We start from the raw sequence: 19,044 nt of genomic DNA, 5'->3' as shown, positions 1-19,044 counted from the left end.
GGGGCTTCCTAGGGGCAACGTACCGGAGCATCGCATTTCATGCCCTGCAGCCAAGATTCCTTACTGAAAAACGCGTGAATCAATAAATGTCAGTGCGGACGTTTTTCCAATTATTTTGTATCGTGGTAGTTATATTAGGCTATACGCCCCCCATCTCGAGAGGAGGCTCCAATAGAAACTTTGCACATTAAGGGAGAAGGTGTCCGAAAAGGACAAAGGGCGGTTCGCTCTATACGGCAGCCCGGCCTCTATCGTGGAATTAGTTCCACGGTAATGCTCTCCCTCCTCCTCCTGCGACTCTTCCTCCATCAGGGACCTAGTGGATCCAGCCAACCCCCGACCTCCGTAGCGTTGGGGCGCACATGACAGCCCATACCATTTTAGTCCTGTCAAACCTCAACAATTCGTTGATTAGGAGCCCCCTAAATGAGATGACCCCCACCCCCCACCCCATTTTCCACACAGTGAAACAACGGTGTGTTTATATTTATATATACCGGGAATGCAATTATTTATGAGGAAGAAAAGTCAACATCGCCCCCACCCCCCAATTCCCCTCCTAATCCCTTAGTGTTTATTTTCGTAAGTAATTACGGGAGATGCGAAGCGCGCTCCCCGTCGCGTCGCGTGATGGAGTACATACCGTGGCGCTGCCGGCAGGGGCCTGGTGTCCAGGAGGGTGTCCCCGAAGGGTGTTCCCGGTTCCGCTGAGCGGCGAGTGTGAAAGTGTCCCGCGGGGACCCGCAGGTGGGTCGAGCGCCGGCGGCCTGGCTCTGCGCTCGGCCCGTAATGAAAATAAAGAACGCGTCCTCTGTCCCGCTCGAGCAAGGCAAAGGCAGGGTCGGCAACCCTTCACTCAGGCTGCAGCGACCCGCGCGGAGCTTGGCTCGGCAGACTGCGAGACCGGGGCAGCAGCGGGGTGCGCCCCATCGGAGAGACGGAAGTTAGCGTCGCGCCCCGGGTCTACCTCAAGCGGCGTCGTCGTGGGGGAAGCGCGAGGTTCACGGCGCGGCCGACGATGGTCGGCGCGGCATGGCGACGGCGGCACCCGGGTCGGCGGCAGCGCATGCGGCCGCCGACGTCGGCGTCAACGAGGTCGACGTCGAGAGGTTGGGTGCGCCGTCCTATCGCTCCGGTGGGTGAGGAGCGTTCCAGCCGAGCCGGCGTTTGGCGGGAGACTGGACTGGGACAGAGGCACGGCGGCCCACGAGCGGCAGGACAGTGGGGGAGGAAGACCGGGGGGGGGGGGAGCGACCAACAGGCTGAGCCGAGACACCGCCTGCCCAACCCCCCACACCCTATTATGCGGCTCTCTTGAGGCTGAGCATGACTTTGAAAAGTGATTGGTATACGATCTCTTCTCTTTTTGCCTTTCTGTGGTTATACGAGTGAGGGGGTCATACAGGACGCCGATCAAAAGATTAGGAGAAAAGAGAAACTCAGAAAGATTCCTAATTGTTAAAAAGGGGCTGACACCCACCATTTTATTTCATCACATCAATAAATTAAAGGATCTCACACAAAAGATTCACAACACTGGTAAAAAGGAAAGATGTTGGATTTACAATCAAAAGCTATACCAATATCATACTTGGGCTAAAGGTTTAAAAATTTTCTTCACTATTGACAATACGACTCTTGGCAAGAGCTTTGAATTTCTCAATGACAGCATCGATTGTGAACTCTCCATGTACTAAGTTGTCCCTAGTACGGATGTTGACAGTGTTGCCACTTAGCTCCTTCTCACCAACAACTGGAGGAAGAGAAAGAATTAACATACTATTTTGAGCAAATCAAATGAAATTGTTAAGGATAAGATAGAAAACATACCCATGATAAAGTTGTACTGAGCCAACTGGGCATTTCTGATTTTCTTGTTCATTGTATCACTGTCATCTGTATCAACATCACACATGAATCCAGCCTCAAACAACTGCTGTTTTACCTAAGGGGAGGAATGGTAGATTTAAATTTTGGTCATTTGTTTAATAATTCTGAACTTAAAAAATAAATAAAATAAAAATCTGTTTTAGAAGAACATACCTTTGTGGCATATTCATTGAATGGACCAGCCACAGGTATTACCATAGCCTGCCTTGGAGATATCCAGAAAGGCCACTTTCCAGCATATGACTCAGTGAGCACAGCAATCATACGCTCTACTGAACCCAGAATGGCTCTGTGGATCATGACAGGCTTCTTCTTTTCACCATCAACTCTAGAAACACAGATTCAGATTTATTACAGAGTGATAGTTCTACATAAAAGTACACCACATTTTACAAATATTAAATATGTGAGAAAATTCACAAGAATTAGCTTTACTAACCCAATGTAGCTGAGATCAAAACGAACAGGAAGTTGGAAGTCAAGCTGAATGGTAGCACACTGGTGGGGGCGACGTAGAGCATCCATAATAGTGATATCAATTTTAGGTCCGTAAAAGGCCCCATCACCAGGGTTTTCCTTCCATGGCTCGCCAAACTCATTCAAACTCTCAGAAAGTGCCTGTTATAAAGAGAGAATTCTCTAAGTGAAAGCAAACCAGCAAAGACGGGATGGGGGGAAAATCATGAAGTACTTGCCTTCTCAGCATCATTCCAAATGGAAATTTCTCCCAAATACTTCTCAGGTCTAGTAGAGAGCTTCAGTTGGAAAGTAAAACCAAAAATACCATACACATGTTTCATGAAGTCCAAACAGGCAGAGATTTCTGATTTGATCTGTTGGAGTAAGAATACAAATTAGCAGCATGAAAAAATGGCAAATAATGTGTCAATGGCCACAAAACGGTTACACTTTACACCTACCTGATCCGGCATACAGAAAATATGAGCATCATCCTGCTGGAATCTTCTGACACGGGTCAAGCCAGTAAGGGCTCCAGAAAATTCATTTCTGTGCAGAACACCAAAGTCAGCCACCCGCCAAGGCAGTTCCTTCCAAGACCTTGGACGGTGATCAAAGATCAAACTGGAAAGAAAATGTGAAAAGTCACAAGAAAATTCAGATTGTAGAAAAAAAAGACCAACAACAGCAAACAAAAGATTTCTCACCAATGTCCAGGACAGTTCATAGGTTTCAGTGCGTATTGTTCCTTTTCAACTTCAAAAGAGAACATATTTTCCTATATGATAAAGATCAATTACTTTTAATTGAATCACAAATTGCTGTATTAATTATTCAATTTCTAAATATTTCTTTTCACTTACAGCATAATGTGCCCAGTGTCCTGATGTCTTCCAAAGCTTAGAATTGTAGATGTTGGGTGATACTACTTCTTGGAAGCCACGTTTCCTGTATTCTTCACGAATGAATTCAACTAAGGAGTTGTAAATGTGGGCACCTTTAGGTTGGAAGAAACATGAACCTGGACTAAGTTCATGAAAGAAGAACAATTCTTGTTCCTGATCAAATAAAAAGAAATGCATCAGGCATGCAAATAGAACAGAGCATTTGAAGAGCTTCAAGACAAAGGGAAATTGTACTCACTCTTCCAAGCTTACGATGGTCCCTCTTTGCAGCTTCCTCTTGGATTTTCTCCCATTCTTTCATCTGCTTAGGGTCGGGGAATGAGATTCCATAGACTCTCTGCAGTGATTCTGCATCAGCCTTTCCTTCCCAGTAAGTGGCAGAATTCTAATAATAGAAAAACGAACATTGAGACAAAAAATACATGACTTTCTCAAAGTAAAATAAAACCTTCCATCAACAATGAAATCTTACCTTGGTAACTTTCAGTGACTTGATCTTTCCTGTGTTTCTAACATGTGGACCCCGGCAAAGATCAATTAGAGGACCACAACGATAAACTGTAGTGGTTGGAGTGGTCACTTTCTCATTTAGGATACGAACTTTAAATTCATTATACTGAAAATTTGATTTTTAAAAGTATGGATTATGGAATTATCATACAATAAGTTTTAAATCAGAAAAAAATAATCATACCTTAAACATTTCAAGCAGCTGTTCTTTGGTCATTTCAAGGCGCTCAAAAGGCTGCTTCTCTTTAGCAATGGTTTTCATGAGACCTTCAATAACAGGGAAATCTAGGTTGGAAACCTGAAAATAAAAATGCAAACTTTCCATCTTAGGTATTTACAAAACTCTGGAAAAATAATAATGTATGAGAATTAGTAATCTGACCTGTTTATCAGGGAGGAACATGTCATAGTAATACCCATTTTCAATTGGAGGACCATAACACAAGCACCCACCATAAACTCGTTCCATTGCTTCTCCAAGAACGTGGGCTGTGGAGTGCCAAAAGACCTGTTGAGCTGAAAGAAAAATAGGGATTATGAAAATCCATGTTCTGAAATGAGAACAAGTATATTTTACAATAATTCCTGAATTTAGCAATTTGAAAATCACCTTCTTCATCATCAAACTTCAGCAGCTGCAATTTGCAGCTGCTCTCCAAAGGCCTATCCAAGTCCCAGAGAACACCATCAACCTTGGAAATCACAGCGTTTTCTGCTAAGCCTTTACTGCAAATAAAATTTTAAAAAAGGAATCATATACCTGTATCTACCAAATTTTTGAAGGGGAAAAAAATTCTTACCTTATGCCCATTGCAATATCATAAGGGGTGGTGCGCCATGATTCAGCAGGGATAGCTTTACCATCAGGAAGGGTGACAGTGATGTTTTCAGGTGTCTTGGAGGCAACTTTAGCATCATATTCAGCTTTCAGTTTATCCCACAAAGTAAGACGGTCCTAGAAAAAAGAGGGAAGTTTTAAGACAAACAAAAGTGGTGAATTAGAAAAAAGGAATGGTCCCGGGAAAACGCTCTATACCTGAATGTACGATGGCCATGGCTTCAACTCTGACACAGTTGACTTTTCCTTTTCAACTTTCTTCTTAGGAGCCTGAGCACAGAAAAATTTTTATGATGAATAATGAACTGGCCTTGCATCAGGTTGTCATTAAGAACCAAAACAGTATTAAAGGTGCACATGAATACAAGCGATAAGCAGAAAACTGACAGGTGGGCGTGAATGGTAATTGATTATTAAAGATTAAAATACAATGCTATAGTACATACCACAATTAAAACAAAACTAGCAGGGGGATCATATTAATGGGTACCACGCATACAAAACAAAAATTAAAAAAATATGAATCAAAGTATGAATCAAAAGCAGCTTTGTACTAAAAATTTGCATTGGCATGCTTGAAACTTAAATATCACAGTTAATACTGGCATGGGTATTATGCTTTGTCCGTATCTTTCTCTACTACTGAAATTATTCCATAGTTGCTTTAAAAAAATGTCATGCCACACCTGATCATTCCGCTTACCTCTTTTTTCTTTTCTTTGGTATTTGTATGCACAGTTCTGTTGCTATCTACAGCACTGGTGTTAATAAGGGACAGTAAACTCTCTCTACCACTTGCTTGATCACTACCACATGGCTTCAACACAGCACCAGAAAATGCTGCACGAGACTCAGCAGAAAAACTAGCCAAGTGTCGTAGCCAGCGGGACAAGTGCAAGTACTTTGCCATATTCCCTTGAGGAAAATGTCCACTAACAAAACGATAAACCTCTGTGTCTTCTTGACTTGGTTCGTATCCACCAATGTAGCTAAAATATGACAAGTGACTGTCCAATTTACTGAACACACTAGATTCAGTCATTGTCTTTATTGATCGAAAGTCTACTGACAGAAGATGTATTTTTGCAAATCACAATCCAATCATTCACCAGTCAGCATCTGATTTCCTGGTCAGATAAAATTCATAAAATGAGTAAGAGAATTAGAAATTTGACAACGGCCCCAGAATCCTATGGGCAAATCAAAACAATAGATACGGCGGTGGTTCGACAATCTTTTCATTCAAATATGTGAGAGAGTATGTATGTACAGTTTCGATTCACCGCTAAGCAACATAACCTCGACTAAACAGTTGTTCCAGATGCACCATGATGCAATCAGAGACTTAAAAGAGAAGGTAAAAGAACTAACAAGGTCACCCACAAGCCGTATGGAAGTGTCTCTATATATCGAGACTGTCCAAAACGTGTGACATTGGACCATTTATCACGTATTATAACAATGTTTTTAACCAAAGACCTCTGCAACGTGTCAGCACCATACCGCTTTAAACGATGATCTGTGGCGCTTGAGAACAAGCCCGAACGATCGCAAAAGTCTCGAATGCACAAATTTATTCATGTCTACGAATGAAATGAAACTCAAAAATTATTCATTCATGCCTTTTCGCTCTTGATGTTCAGCGCTTTCACTCCCTCCACGACGTCTCCCATGGTGGTCTCTGCCTCGCCGAAAGCCGACTCAACCCCACTGACTGCGCCGCGGCGGTGCGACACGCGTAGAGCAGGTGTGGGTGTGGGAGAGGGACAGCACTAGTTGTGCATTGATTGGCCGCCTCATGAATGAATCATTGGCAGCACTACTACAATAGTCTCTCAGAAGATGGGAAAAAGTAAATGATGAGAGATAATCTCAACCTGCTGATCAAACAGAAACAGCCTGGTTTCAGCAGAAGTTGAATGCCAGAATAATGCATTTTAATAGGTGTGTGGAAAGCTAGCAATTCAGTTTGTTAACATTGTTTTTTGACATCATGTTCAATTAAATAAGGACTAGAGTAGATACTTCCTTCTGTTCCAATGTTGGTGTTCTTTAAATAATAATTACCTGCATGGCATGCATCTTCTTTTTTCAGGGATGATGGTCCACTTAGGTTTCGAGGCCAGCAAGATGACTTAAAAGAGCGCAGCAAAGACTTACAAAATCTTGAGCGGCAATCTTTGAAGCAAAGAAAAGGGATAAATACGTCAAACAAAATGAAAATCTTGAGTTCTCCAGTTTCATTCTTTGCGCCCAACTGGACACCTGGTGGATGGGTTTTCTTATATTTCCTTTACCTTGGTCTTCTCACTTTGATCATTGGATTAATCCATTCCAGTCTACCAGAACCATTAACCATGGATGACTTATCTGCTGCAAGTGATAATTCAGAGCGGTAATGTTTTGTGTTACCTGTATTATGAATGTAAATTTTTACACAAATTTGTTACGTTTTCATATTTTTGATTTTAGTTTCATTGGTGCTAATGCTGAAGCGTACCTTAAATCTCTTATCAAAATGGGTCCAAGACCTGTTGGTAGTAAGGAAAATGAAGTTATGGCACCAGATTTTCTACGAGCTGAAATTATGAAAATTCAGAAAGAATCCAACAATATGCAATTTATTTATATTTCTGATCAAGTGGTTAGTGGATCATTTTACATCAAGCAAAATCTTGGGTACGCAAGTTTTTACCACAATGTACAGAATATTGTAGTTCGACTGAGTTCTCGTCAAGGAGGTAATTCCTCAGCAGTTCTTGTAAACTGTCATTATGATAGTGTTCCTGGGAGCCCTGGTAAGAAACAATTGAACAGCCCGGATAGATTTGTTATAGATCTAAATCATGTCTTATAACATATAACTGACTAGGTGCCAGCGATGATGCATTTCATTGTGCTGTTATGCTGGAGCTACTGCGAGTTTTATCACAATCAAAGAAACCCTACCTTCATGATATTATTTTCTTATTTAATGGTGCTGAGGAGAGTGGACTTCAGGTACGTACAACAGCTGTAATAAAAATTTGGTGGAAAGAAACAAAGAATAATCAATTTATATAACTATTCTTTGTTCTCACGTTTCTAGGCATCTCATGGATTTACTACTCAGCACAAGTGGGCCAAGGATGTCAAGACATTTGTCAACCTTGAAGCTTGTGGAGCTGGAGGCAAGGAGGTTTTGTTCCAAACTGGACCTAATTGCCCGTGGCTGGTAGAGGTGAGATAATTCTATTCCTTCAGCTTATATCTGCTTGCTTGATAAAAACTATGAATGTTGCAAAAAGGAAAATTTTAATAAACTGAATTGTTTTTTTTAGATCTATGCCAACGTTGTTCCTCATCCTCATGGAACAGTCATGGCTGAAGAATTGTTTCAGAGTGGTGTTATTCCTTCTGATACAGATTTCCGAATATTCAGAGACTTTGCACACATACCAGGCATGTACAGTGGTGTTTAAAGTATGTTTGGGTACAATTCTTAAAACTGACAAAAATTCTCTAATCTGCAAATTTTTCTTTTTTGTCAAGGGGTTGACTTTGCTCACTCTGATAATGGATTTGTCTACCACACTAAATTTGATAATGGCAAGTTAGTATTTGGCGGCTCATATCAACACACTGGAGATAACTTGCTTGCGCTTATGCCAGCATTAGCAAACAGCCCCCTTCTTGATTCTGTTGACCAATCAGGAGGTCCAATGGTCTATTTTGATTTTCTTGGAATGTTTTTCATTCACTACTCAAAAATAGTAGGAACTGTTCTTAACATATTCGTCACAGTTTTGTCTTTTAGCACAATTGTGGTGCAGCTTTTCAAAACAAGAAAAGGTAATATTTGATTTCCACCAAATAATTTTGCATTTTGGATTTCTATTATCTAGTATTATATTGAGTGATTTTTTCCAAAGCTATTGGACAAACATCATCCGAAATTTCGTGGACATTTGGCTTTGCTGTTTCTGCAACACTCGTTGGTTGGATTATATCCATATTGTATATTTTTTTATTGACTATGTTGCTGAATTGGGCTAATAGCACTCAATCTTGGTATCGCAGTTTTTACTACCAGTTTGGTTTGTACTACTGTTCAACTATGTTTTTCTGTGTCACTACTCCATTCCTTCTTAATCAAAAAGTAAGTATCTCCTAAAATGATTCCTCTTGACGTATGATTGCTTTAAGAATGCTTCTCACAACACCTCTTTTTTTTCTAGTCCAAGTTATCAAACTTGCACCAATCCATTATGAATTCTTTGGGAACACAATTTCTTTGGACTGTAGTTTTGCTCCTAGGAACCACCTTTGGCATACGCTCAACTTATCTTATATTGATACAGGTTACGCCATCGGTCATAAGTAATTTAGGATTATTGTTCTGCAGAAATTACAGATGTGAGTAAGCTTTGATGTTTTTAAAATAGTTTTAAATTTCAAAAAAGAAAAAGAATCCCCGTTTTTATTGTCATTTTAATTGTAATTAAAAATGCAGCGAGAACTTGGATTGGTATCCAAATTCTGCAGTCACTGATTCCTCTCATATTTGGAATACGTCACACTGTTATGGCAATGGCTGTATTTATTCCAATCACCAATCGATCAGGTGCTGTATTGAATGTGGAACTTGTAATTGGAATTCTGTCTGCACTGACTTGCATCATTATAGTTAGTTATTGGGTATGAACTCTGATTTTCAAAATTTCCCTTTATACTATAGTATACTTCCACAGCTAAAAAATATTTTGATTCCAGGTTCCTTTGTCGGTATTTATTCGTCACATTTCAGTTGTATCAGTTTTTGCAACGGCCCATTTAATCACTTTACTGATTGTATTGGCTGCCCGACCCCTTCCATTTTACGAGTGGCAATCAGGAGAGTCGGGAGTTCTTCAAAGAGTTCCTTTATGGGTATCTATGGCTCTTTCATTTGTTGATTTAAAGAAATCTAGGTTAACATGCTGTTTATTTATTAAAAACTTCTAGCATATTGTGCTTCTAGCATGTGCAGCGCAATATATATGATGAGTCAGGAAAAGTCCGACTCTCTGACTCTGGCTATTGGGTGATGAATATGGACCGAAGTGCACCTTATCTCTTAAGGGCATCTGTTCCAGAAATGACTTCAGCAGAGCAAGCCACTGTCCTCTGTGACAGTGAGTTGTTTTGTGCCCTTCCACTGTACAGCCCAAGGATGACAAACTTTTTGTAATTATAAATTAAGTTTTCACATTGGAACAAAATTTTTAATTCAGTCTGGTTAATTTAAATTTTATTTTTGATGTACCTATAGGAATGGAAGCAATTGGATTGCAGGCCCAAAACCATTTAAACAGTCCATCCTCACAGTTAATACACAAATAAGCGCTCTTACTCCTGTCACAAGGAGAATAACTTTCACAATATCAGGTGCAGCTATTAGTTGTTTTCTTCATTGTATTCAAAATGTTGTTGTGACTGTACATCATACATTAAATTGAAACCATATTAAGTTTTAAAACAATTTTTTTAAAAATTGTTCCAGGGCCACAGCAAATGAGTTTTATGTTTGCTCCTTTGCCTGGTATTACTGCACAAGGATGGAGCCTACAGGCAGATTTGATACCCTCTGTATTGTATAAAGAGAGACCTGCATATTTCATCTTTTACCAAAGAGGTTTGGATTCACTATCATGGACTTTTCACATAGATTTCAAAGTAAGCATTTCTCACTTCTTTAACCTTGTCTCGCTGAAGTAAAATATGGTTTATCTACTACTGATCTAGTTACTTTTCAGGTTGATGAATCTCACTTCAAAGGAAGTGTGAACAACACAGTCACTGTAGGAGTGTCGGGCAGTCACATTGATTTTGGTCACTTCTCCGAGGAGTTCAAGCTTTTCATTCAGAAATTCCCAAAATGGTCTTTTGTCTCACCACGAGCAAGTGAGTTGAGAATTTGGGAAGTATAAGTGTTTATCATTTTATAGATAATGAGAAGGAATACAGCTCCTTAGAATGGTAGTTACTGTAAATTGGAAATCACTTTTCATCGAATACTTAGTACACAAATACTGTTTAAATTTGTCTGTGATATTTATTTACAACTGAAGTTCAGTAGATACAGTCTGATTTATTCGGCACATTTATCTATATATAACATAGATACAAAGTCATCCTCAAATTCAAAACAACGCTTAGTTATAATGTCTTTCAAGCAAACATTCTGTCCAATCTGCTCATTTGTAAAATTATGTATAAAGTTATAGCACTTGATGTCTTATGTAAAATATTTATACAAGTAACACAAATTGTCAACAATATCTGTTTTGATATTAAAAGATCTATTTTACATAACTATAAGAAATATAATTTACATACATACTTCATTACTATTTTTTATTTACTATCTTACAGTATCTGTGGCTTTTGACTTTGTAACAGAAGAAATGTCCGGTGAGAAAAAGTGAAGAGGTAGTGAAGGGCAGGGTCAAAGAAACGAGGAAGGGAAAAAAATTGAAACCTACCCCAGTCAACTGACATTAGTTCCTCTTCACTTATCCTGTGGTGGAGCAATTTATCTGCCATGTGCTGACACAACTAACAACATTACATGAGAGTTTTGTCACATATTATGGTTTTACAAAAGAGGTCATATACTATCACTAAGCAGTCACTCATCATACTATCATCTTATAGGCTACTCTTTTTACTTTTTACAATTAACTAAGTACTGTGTGCTGGAGGAAATATGTTACTTTAAGTACATAGCTTTTCTCTCTTGATATTGCATGTCATTTGTACCGTTAAAATTTTGTGCAACAAACAAAGTACAACAACAGAGTATCTCAGAAATAACTCTGAAACTGTAGCTGTTGGTTTTCATGGTTCAGCTATTTTGGAAGTTTGCTTCAGTTGTCTGTGAGAATTTATTATGTACATTTCTGATTAGCACATTACAAACAAAAATATATACATTGTAGAGTAAACCCATTTGCACAGACAAACTAAACAAGAAATATGAAAACTGACCAAAAAACTTTTAAGTTTGAATTTAGAATTGAAACTTACTCCTCTGTCAAATGACAATATCAATCATTATCCATTCCCTAACTAAACTTACAACTGCTATGAAAAAATATATTGTACAAAGAAATGTAGAAAAGGAAAAACACTGCAACTATTCTTACAATTATATGCAATACTGTTATTGAGCATAAAATTCATTTCAGTGTTGGTAAAAATTCATACATACAAATCATCAACTCTCAGTCCATCATTAACTATGCTTATTTCTGGCTCTTCTGCTGACGAGTTTCTGAGCTTGTACGTCATTGTCATATCACATAGAACCTTTTGTCTTCCATGTCATGAGTTATTTGCTGTGATTCATACACAGTAGGTAACACTGTTAGACAACATTCAAGGAAGTCCCATGGTATGCCTTCAAGTGAGAAAACACAAAGAACGAAATTTCACATAACTATCATCAACTTTTTTTGTTCTTTGGATTTTCATAGACTTCCTTACACTTAGACAGTATATTAAAACTGACTCTCCAAAACAAAATAGTTCTGACTCTAATCACCAACAACCAACATTTGCTACTAGTAATTTGTCAGAGCAAACTTGGAATGGCCCCATAAAATGACACAATTAGATTCTATGCAAAGTGTCTTTCGTTTAAACTTAATTGGCACAATTTAAGACAAAATCTACAATAATAAAATAAGGGAGGGGCAGAATGGAGGAACAGTGGGGTTGACGAGAGCGCGGTCCAGAGTGAGAAATGCCGGTCACATAAATGCGTCGAGAGAGACGATGTTCGCTTCGACGTATCGTTCTGTCACCGGGGGAAGACCATACGCGCGAGCACGCAGCCCCTTCTCACTTGCGCGGCGTCGTATTGTAGTCCACGTACACCCGCACCACCTCCCCGGAATACTTCCGCTGCGAGGGCATGAAGTAGAAGTCCGGCTGCAGGCCGAGCTCCCTGGCCGCCTGGCTCCGCCGGTCCTGCGTGTAGTACCCGTTGTGGGGCACGGGCGTGGGGCCGTGCGCCGTGCGCGGCAGGGAGTAGGTGCTGCGGTCCTGGGGGTACCCACCGGGGCCGCCGGGGCCGCCGCGAGGCCGCTGCAGCGAGCGGGTGTCCTGGGGGCCGCCCTGGGGGTAGCTGGGCGGCCTGCGCCCGCCGTCCACCATGTCGCGGCCGTTGGAGCGCGACGAGCCGTTGGAGCTGGCGCCCTGCACCAGACCGGGCTTCTCCTCGGACTCGAACGCCTCGAAGGCGTAGTTGGTGTTGGCGGCCGAGTAGTCCCGCCACGCCGAGTTGGGGATGAGGTGCTCCTGTGGGGGGCGGAAGAGGGTCCGGTTAGAGCGGCGGGGAGGGGTGGAGGCGCGGCCGGGTCGTCGGGGCGAGTGTTGCTCGGGGAAGGACCAGCTGAGTACCAGCTGATTGCCATAGCTGAGTACCAGCTGATCGCCAGCTGAGTACCAGCTGAGTACCAGCTAAGTGCCAGCTGACTACAAGCTTAGTGCCAGCTGTGCATTGTCTGAGAACAAAGCTGAGTACCAGCTGACGGCCAGCTCTCGTCGACCTCAGCAGGGCCCACCGATTCAACGTCCACCTAGGCGTCAGCCGTGCGATCGATTTTCTTTTTAGAGGTAAGCAGCACATTGTATTAGTGTGTTAATTTAGCAATTAAAAAGATAAATGAAATATGTTGGTTTAGAGTGTTTATTTTTCTGTTAAGATGGAGTCAGCAAGTTATTGAAAGTCAGTCAAGCTTCATGAAGAATCACAGGAAAAAGTGTGAAAAACACAAGTAGAAAATCTCAAATTAAACAGATTTCTATCCTGAGACTTTCCTCTCAGGATAAATAAGGTACAGTACAAACACACATGCGTTACCCACAAGGCATTCCACAAAGCTACGCCATGCGTTGAGATGGTGAACATGCTACAGCCAGTTGGTGTCCAGTCAGGCAACAAGGGATAGCAGTTGAGGCAGAAGTTGAAGCGCAAATACTAAAGCCAACAGTCTCCCTAGCGAGATAGAATAAAGAAGAAATTTGCACTTGTGGCTGAAAGTGAGAGGCAGAGAGGGAGAAGTCATGCGGAAGAAAACGGCACCACCTCCAACCTGTCGGCAGCTCAACCAAATGACTCAAGAGAGAGTCGACGGTTCAAATACCCACACGTCCAGAGGGGTGTGTCTTTCGTTCCGGGCTCCCCCTCCCTGCGCTCCCCCTCACCGGCCCGAGTGACGGAGGGCACGACTCACCTCCCTCAACGCACCACCGAGCTCATCGCGAGCTGCGCCGGCCTCGGCGCCGGCTCACCACTGAGCCTGTCCGTGGCCGTAGCCCGCCCCTGAGTAGCCGTACGCGTGGCCCGCGCCCGCGTGTCCGCGGCCGCCCCCGCCGCCCCCACCGCCCCCTCCCCCCCGCGAGCTGCGCGACTGCAGCGTGCCCGTGTTGACGGGCGCCCAGTAGGCGTGCGAGGGGTGCTGTTGGTGTGGGTGGCGGGACAGGGTGGACTGGGAGGCAGCGGTGGTGGGGGTCTGGTAGTGGGGGGCGGGGGCGTCGCGGGGGTGGAACTGGCCGGGGGCGCCCAGAGGTATGGCGTACACGCGCTGCAGGCAAGGCGTGGCGTGGCGAGGCGTGGCAGCGGCATGAGCATGGGATGGCAGGGCAGGGCAAAAGGTGGGGGGGGACAACGACCCATCGCATTAGTTTGACGCAAAAAAGGAGGAGGCAGAAGCAATGCGATGAACCACGTCAAAAAAAATAAAAAAATGCTAAATTAGGGTTTGAGTAGGAGGTAGAGAGACATATGTTTTTGTTCACATTTCATCAGAGCTCACAATTTTGTGTTCTGTTAATTTTCCATTAAAATACAGATTAGTTTATCTATAGAAACAAAATGTCATTCCCTCTTCCTCTCATCCCCAATCAGCCAATTTGTCTGTTGTCCGTCAGTCTGTCCATTGAAGTGCCACTGCCTCTTTCACAACACTACCGGATGAAATGTGCAAACTAGTATCATCCCTCATAAAACTTAACTTTCAAAAGTGCAAAGAACTGTAGACAGAAATATGAAGATGTCACTCTGAGAAATGAATGTATGATATGGCATGATCTATCTGTGCACCGCACAGTGTGCAGTAAGCTTGCTGGTTTTGTAACGAAAACATTAAATTTCATGACAGACAAAGGAAGAGCAACTGCATTTAGGCCAATCTACCGATTTTCATGATAAGTATTTTCCCAAAATAATTACTACCATTAGATAAATTTTTGTGGCAAAATGATTTTAAGTAAGCAAGTTTTAAAATTAAAGTAAATTAAAGCTAACCACAATTTGAAAAAATCTACAACAAACTATTAAGTGAATGCATTCTTCTTCTTAATTTTTTTAAGCTAAGTAAACATTTACAAAAAGACATATCCAAGTTTTAGAATGTTCCCAAAATTTTCACTACAGACAGCACAGCTCAAGACAAAGCACGTGATAGTAGTTACAAGTGTGTGTTCACCATCTCAACCAACACAACTCTACTGAAGCATGCACATCAGATCCCCAATTTAAATCAGTATTGGGCAAGTTACTTAGTTTTGTCACTTCTGGAATGTTGCATTAAAGTCTCCTACATTTTTACAAATTTGAATACATATTAAAGAAAAGTACCTCAGCAAAGCACTTGATGAAAAATAATTGTTACTAACACGATGCAATGAATAATATCAAAGGAAGACCATTAAAAAGTCACATGCTGGTGAAAATTTGAAAACAAACGTATGATAGTAGAAAAGAAGCGGTTACTGACTCTGACTGACAGTCTCAAAATATAAAATTTTGAGGTAAAGGTAAAAAAAATTTACATTTGCTAGTAATCTTTTCTGCTCAAATCAAAGACTACTAAATTAAATTTCCTTAAATGAAAATAGAAAAAAAGTCTTATTTACCAATAGTAAAAATTGGTAAGAATGTAGGGAAATGACACACAGTGATTTGAGGAAAATTTTGCAATTTTGCTGAGCCCATTGTCTATCTGACTGTGTCATGCCATGCTATGACTTAAATTCCCTTGGAATCTCTACTCCCCAAATCAAAATTAGGTTTGAGAAGCAATAAAAAGAAAAGGAAGAATGAATTAAACTCACCTTGTGATGAGGAGATGGACTCTTGGCTGTACGATAAATGGTGCAGCCTGCTTGAATGATAGCTACAAGGACTAGAGCCACAATGCAACCAATAACTATGTACAATTTGGTTGCAGATAACAGAACATCATTGGATGAATCATCCTTAGGAAGGTCAGCTGTCACTAAAGGAAAAAATTGAGTTAATTTTAATTCGAGAAAATATTTGATGGAAAGAGATGCTATAAGACTTTATAGCTTACACAGCTGAGGCTCGAACACAAGGTACTGAGGGTCAACAGTTAGGGCTCCCACCCTCCCTGTTGCAAGTGTGTCCTGTAGCAGGCGCTCTGCTTGGCTGCCTGCTGCTGCTGCCATGGCAGATGAATCAGCATTGGCCTCCAATGAGCGGCCAGCAATAGCAATCAGACCAGCCTTATCCAGCACTAGTCTCATTGTTGCAACGACCTGGCCGTCTTCCCTGAAAAGCAGGATGTGAGCAATTATGCAAAGTGTATGCATCAAAGAGGATCAATTGGTTTTATTTTTGTAGTGACACTTACTCAACAAAATCATCAACCTCTAGATTGTGGAAGCCAGGAGTTTTTGATAGAACATCACTAAATCCTGTTCCAACAGTGTTGGCCAGAGTGTCAAAGTCTTGTGAACCACGCTTGGGAGTTTGGAACTTGTTTCCTAGATGTGTTAATTTCACCTTAACATTATATGCGAGTCTGGGTGGAGCAGGGGTGGTGCTCACTCTGCTTCCTGAGCCTAGAATTTTAAAAATGAGGTTTAAAAATGGCATGCTTTGAAATATTTCATACTATAACTATCCTGAATTATTTAGTAGATTTGTTTTTGTACTCACCCTTTCCACAAGATTTAATGCAGACTCTTTGGGCTGATAAGCTGGGAACCTGCTCATGTTTGCGAATCTTCTTGTTTACATCATTTTTAACTCCTCCCTTTACAGGGAACATGAAATACACACACTTTTCTTCGGCTAAGGAGATATCCTGAAATAGTTAAACACATATAGTTCATATGAACTTTGGATTCTGAAACACCCAATTCTTTTGAGTACAGTTAACTCTTTCAGGAACTTTACCTTGGTGTCAGAGGTTGAACGCTTGCGGACAAAAGAAAGAGTTGTGGTTCCATCCCGAATGCTACCACTTGTGTTGTAAACATCTTGAGATAAATCCAACTGGGGTGCTGTGTATCCTGTGATCCATGTGTCCATTACAAATGCTCTTCCACTCTTGTCAACCCATCCAAGAATTGCATCTGTCTGGGACTGATGAAAAAAAAATACAAAAAATTAAAACTTACAATGTAATTACTAGAAATTGCAAAAAAGGTATAAATTTTTGAAAAAGCTATTCATACCATTTTTTGATCATCAGAGAAGCCAATGCCAGTCCAAAGGTCAGTATGAGTAGTTTGGATGGTGAATTTAACTTCATCTTTTTTCTCTAAAAATTCCCATTTGGCATAGTATTCACAGTTACGTTTCGCTGGATTACAGTTGCGTGGGGTCTGCCAGTGACCACCACAGATGTCTAAATCTTCTGTTGCACCACCAGCCTGGCTTTGTTGTTGAGTTGTCTCTTCTACAATGAAAGAGGAGAGTAATACAGACATGTGCTTAATTTTAAAATAAAAGATGGATGGATAGATAGATGGAGTTTCAAACTAATGTTTAACGAGGCTTGCACCAAACAAAACTAATAGATTAAATTACCATAAAAGTTGATGGTTGTAACTCCACGTTGAGATCCATGCCCGTGGTATTTTAATTCATCGGCCTTGTAGAAATCCTTTACACTTGCAGTGTCTCTCTCTAGACCAGACTTTGGTACATGAACATATTTTCCAGTTTCTTGACCCTTTGCCCAAATAACATGCATGAGGTCTCGTTCAATTGAATGATCAGTTGGTTCCTTGGCTGAGGATGGAAGGAGGAATTCAAGAGAAATTAAAATTTGCAAAACTCACTACTCATACATACATGTGACAAATTTTTGTTTACATACATATAAGTTTCTTTCTGAATAGAATGGTAGTCACACCGTCTTTTTCAAAGCCCATAGCTGCGGTGAGGTCATTCTTACCACCCCAGAATGTGTCAAACCTAGGAGTTGATCTAGAGGAAAGCAAAAATTGTAAGTGTGAAAAAAAAAATCAAAAAATTTACAGGTGAAGTTGTTAGTAAAATTAAAAGTAGGCTACATACCTGTCTCTAGTGTAGTAGTCCCAGATACGACTAGCAGTTCCACGGGCCATTCCAATCACCATGTCAGTGCAATCCATAGGATTGAAGTCATGGGCAGGTGCATAGGGGTGTTTAGCAAATCCTGCATGTACAAAGAGGAAGTATGGATAAAGTCTTAGGTCATTAAATAAACACAGTTTTGAGAATGAAGAGAGTCACTAAGAAGAGTTACTTGCATTTAGCCTATTGCAAATTTATAAAGATTTTTCAAAAATTAAAAAGTCTAAAGTTACAGACAGCATATGAATGAATATTAATTTTAGATCTGTCCATCTAAAGGTAAAACCATTTACATGCCATGCAAAAAATAGCTTAAAACTAATTTGTGTTTTACTTAAACCAATACCTAGTTGAAACAAAAATGTGTGCAAAAAGGGAGTGTTAAAAATAGATTAATAAATCAAAGTGATTCTCTACATCCTTCAGTAGTGCAGAATATACCATGCATGCAGAAATCCATTAGAGTATTATAGAAAAAGTAACATTTGAAAACTTTGAGGAACACTCAAAACTGTACAAACACATTTTAATTGTGCTCTTATTACAAGGAAAAATGTGGAAACAGAGTACAAGTTACACAAAAATTATTAAATTATGTTTCATGTTTATATACACGTAGACAGGACTCATAGATTCCTGGGAATGTATTAGGGGGCCCACATCCACAATACTATACAGAGCACATAAATTAGCACTATACAGAAAATATGTTACTCTGTGATCATTCTAACATTGAGAAATGATTAAACTTGCAATTTATAAAATAGGCAGAAGATTCCATCTGAAACTAAATTGTATCAGTAGCTATCTGCTGTATTCATCATACCTGGTGGTGACGCAGCCTTCGAGCCCTGTCCGGGCACAGCTTGAGGTTTGGATTTCTGGGAGGAAGTGGGCTCAGGTTCAGACTTTGGCTCAGGCTCAGATTTGGGTTCAGGCTCAGATTTAGGTTCAGGCTCAGACTTTGGTTCAGGCTCAGACTTTGGTTCAGGCTCAGATTTGGGTTCCGGCTCAGATTTGGGTTCAGGCTCAGACTTTGGTTC

The 19,044-nt window shown here is 40.9% G+C and overlaps 4 protein-coding genes across 7 annotated transcripts in view; 1 reads left to right on the top strand and 3 right to left on the bottom strand.

Annotated features, from left to right (window-relative positions):
• LOC113207301 (uncharacterized) overlaps nucleotides 1-1,166 on the bottom strand; it is a 71,926-nt gene extending 70,760 nt beyond the window's left edge. For both annotated transcript variants that reach the window (XM_052269646.1, XM_052269674.1), the window contains exon 1: nucleotides 644-1,166. The gene's annotated coding sequence lies outside the window, so the exon portion shown is untranslated. The remainder of the gene's footprint in view (nucleotides 1-643) is intronic.
• Nucleotides 1,167-1,448: 282 nt separating this feature from the next.
• On the bottom strand, nucleotides 1,449-6,381 carry LOC113207304 (threonine--tRNA ligase 1, cytoplasmic). 3 transcript variants are annotated; one of them, XM_026423813.2, is made up of 17 exons: nucleotides 6,225-6,353; nucleotides 5,306-5,729; nucleotides 4,801-4,872; nucleotides 4,565-4,719; nucleotides 4,375-4,490; nucleotides 4,147-4,280; nucleotides 3,949-4,062; nucleotides 3,727-3,870; nucleotides 3,493-3,639; nucleotides 3,213-3,407; nucleotides 3,057-3,127; nucleotides 2,811-2,973; nucleotides 2,586-2,723; nucleotides 2,330-2,508; nucleotides 2,044-2,218; nucleotides 1,831-1,945; nucleotides 1,449-1,753 (listed from the first exon to the last, which is right to left on the bottom strand). In XM_026423813.2, the coding sequence occupies exons 2-17, from the start codon at nucleotides 5,642-5,644 to the stop codon at nucleotides 1,605-1,607; spliced, it is 2,406 nt and encodes an 801-aa protein (XP_026279598.1). In that variant the 5' UTR covers nucleotides 5,645-5,729; nucleotides 6,225-6,353; the 3' UTR covers nucleotides 1,449-1,604. The 3 variants fall into 3 exon arrangements, with proteins under 3 accessions (XP_026279598.1, XP_026279601.1, XP_026279600.1); XM_026423816.2 differs by lacking the exon at nucleotides 5,306-5,729 and having other exon boundaries at nucleotides 6,225-6,381; XM_026423815.2 differs by lacking the exon at nucleotides 5,306-5,729 and having other exon boundaries at nucleotides 6,106-6,256.
• Nucleotide 6,382: 1 nt separating this feature from the next.
• On the top strand, nucleotides 6,383-10,967 carry LOC113207303 (endoplasmic reticulum metallopeptidase 1). Its single transcript, XM_026423812.2, has 15 exons — nucleotides 6,383-6,546; nucleotides 6,698-6,997; nucleotides 7,075-7,400; nucleotides 7,475-7,602; nucleotides 7,691-7,822; nucleotides 7,923-8,043; nucleotides 8,134-8,433; nucleotides 8,514-8,740; nucleotides 8,820-8,997; nucleotides 9,095-9,279; nucleotides 9,355-9,510; nucleotides 9,602-9,807; nucleotides 9,893-10,008; nucleotides 10,124-10,296; nucleotides 10,377-10,967. Exons 1-15 carry the CDS (start codon nucleotides 6,533-6,535, stop codon nucleotides 10,548-10,550), a joined length of 2,736 nt encoding a protein of 911 aa, XP_026279597.1. The 5' UTR covers nucleotides 6,383-6,532; the 3' UTR covers nucleotides 10,551-10,967.
• Nucleotides 10,656-19,044, bottom strand: LOC113207300 (uncharacterized; the record flags this gene model as incomplete). The annotated part of the gene is given in 11 exon segments (XM_052269051.1): nucleotides 10,656-12,924; nucleotides 15,745-15,908; nucleotides 15,987-16,204; nucleotides 16,287-16,497; nucleotides 16,595-16,742; nucleotides 16,835-17,023; nucleotides 17,116-17,339; nucleotides 17,471-17,674; nucleotides 17,763-17,872; nucleotides 17,963-18,083; nucleotides 18,828-19,044. Coding segments are annotated over 11 exon segments (2,265 nt in total), but the record flags the coding sequence as incomplete, so codon positions are not given.

This window comes from Frankliniella occidentalis, unplaced genomic scaffold, assembly GCF_000697945.3.
Source record: "Frankliniella occidentalis isolate FOCC.00 unplaced genomic scaffold, Focc_3.1 Scaffold1, whole genome shotgun sequence".
Lineage (NCBI taxonomy): Eukaryota > Metazoa > Arthropoda > Insecta > Thysanoptera > Thripidae > Frankliniella > Frankliniella occidentalis.
Note: the sequence above shows the minus strand (reverse complement) of the source record. Positions and strands in the feature narration are given on the sequence as shown.

Excerpts from the sequence above, each read along its gene's own strand:
- LOC113207303 (XM_026423812.2), top strand. Across the intron at positions 7,823-7,922 it reads ATTGCCCGTGGCTGGTAGAG|ATCTATGCCAACGTTGTTCC; the intron begins GTGAGATAATTC and ends TGTTTTTTTTAG. Across the intron at positions 9,280-9,354 it reads TCATTATAGTTAGTTATTGG|GTTCCTTTGTCGGTATTTAT; the intron begins GTATGAACTCTG and ends TTTTGATTCCAG.
- LOC113207304 (XM_026423813.2), bottom strand. The coding sequence starts at position 5,644 with ATGACTGAATCTAGTGTGTTCAGTAAATTGGACAGTCACTTGTCATAT. Across the intron at positions 4,491-4,564 it reads GATATTGCAATGGGCATAAG|TAAAGGCTTAGCAGAAAACG; the intron begins GTAAGAATTTTT and ends TTTTATTTGCAG. Across the intron at positions 2,974-3,056 it reads ATGAACTGTCCTGGACATTG|TTTGATCTTTGATCACCGTC; the intron begins GTGAGAAATCTT and ends TTTTCTTTCCAG.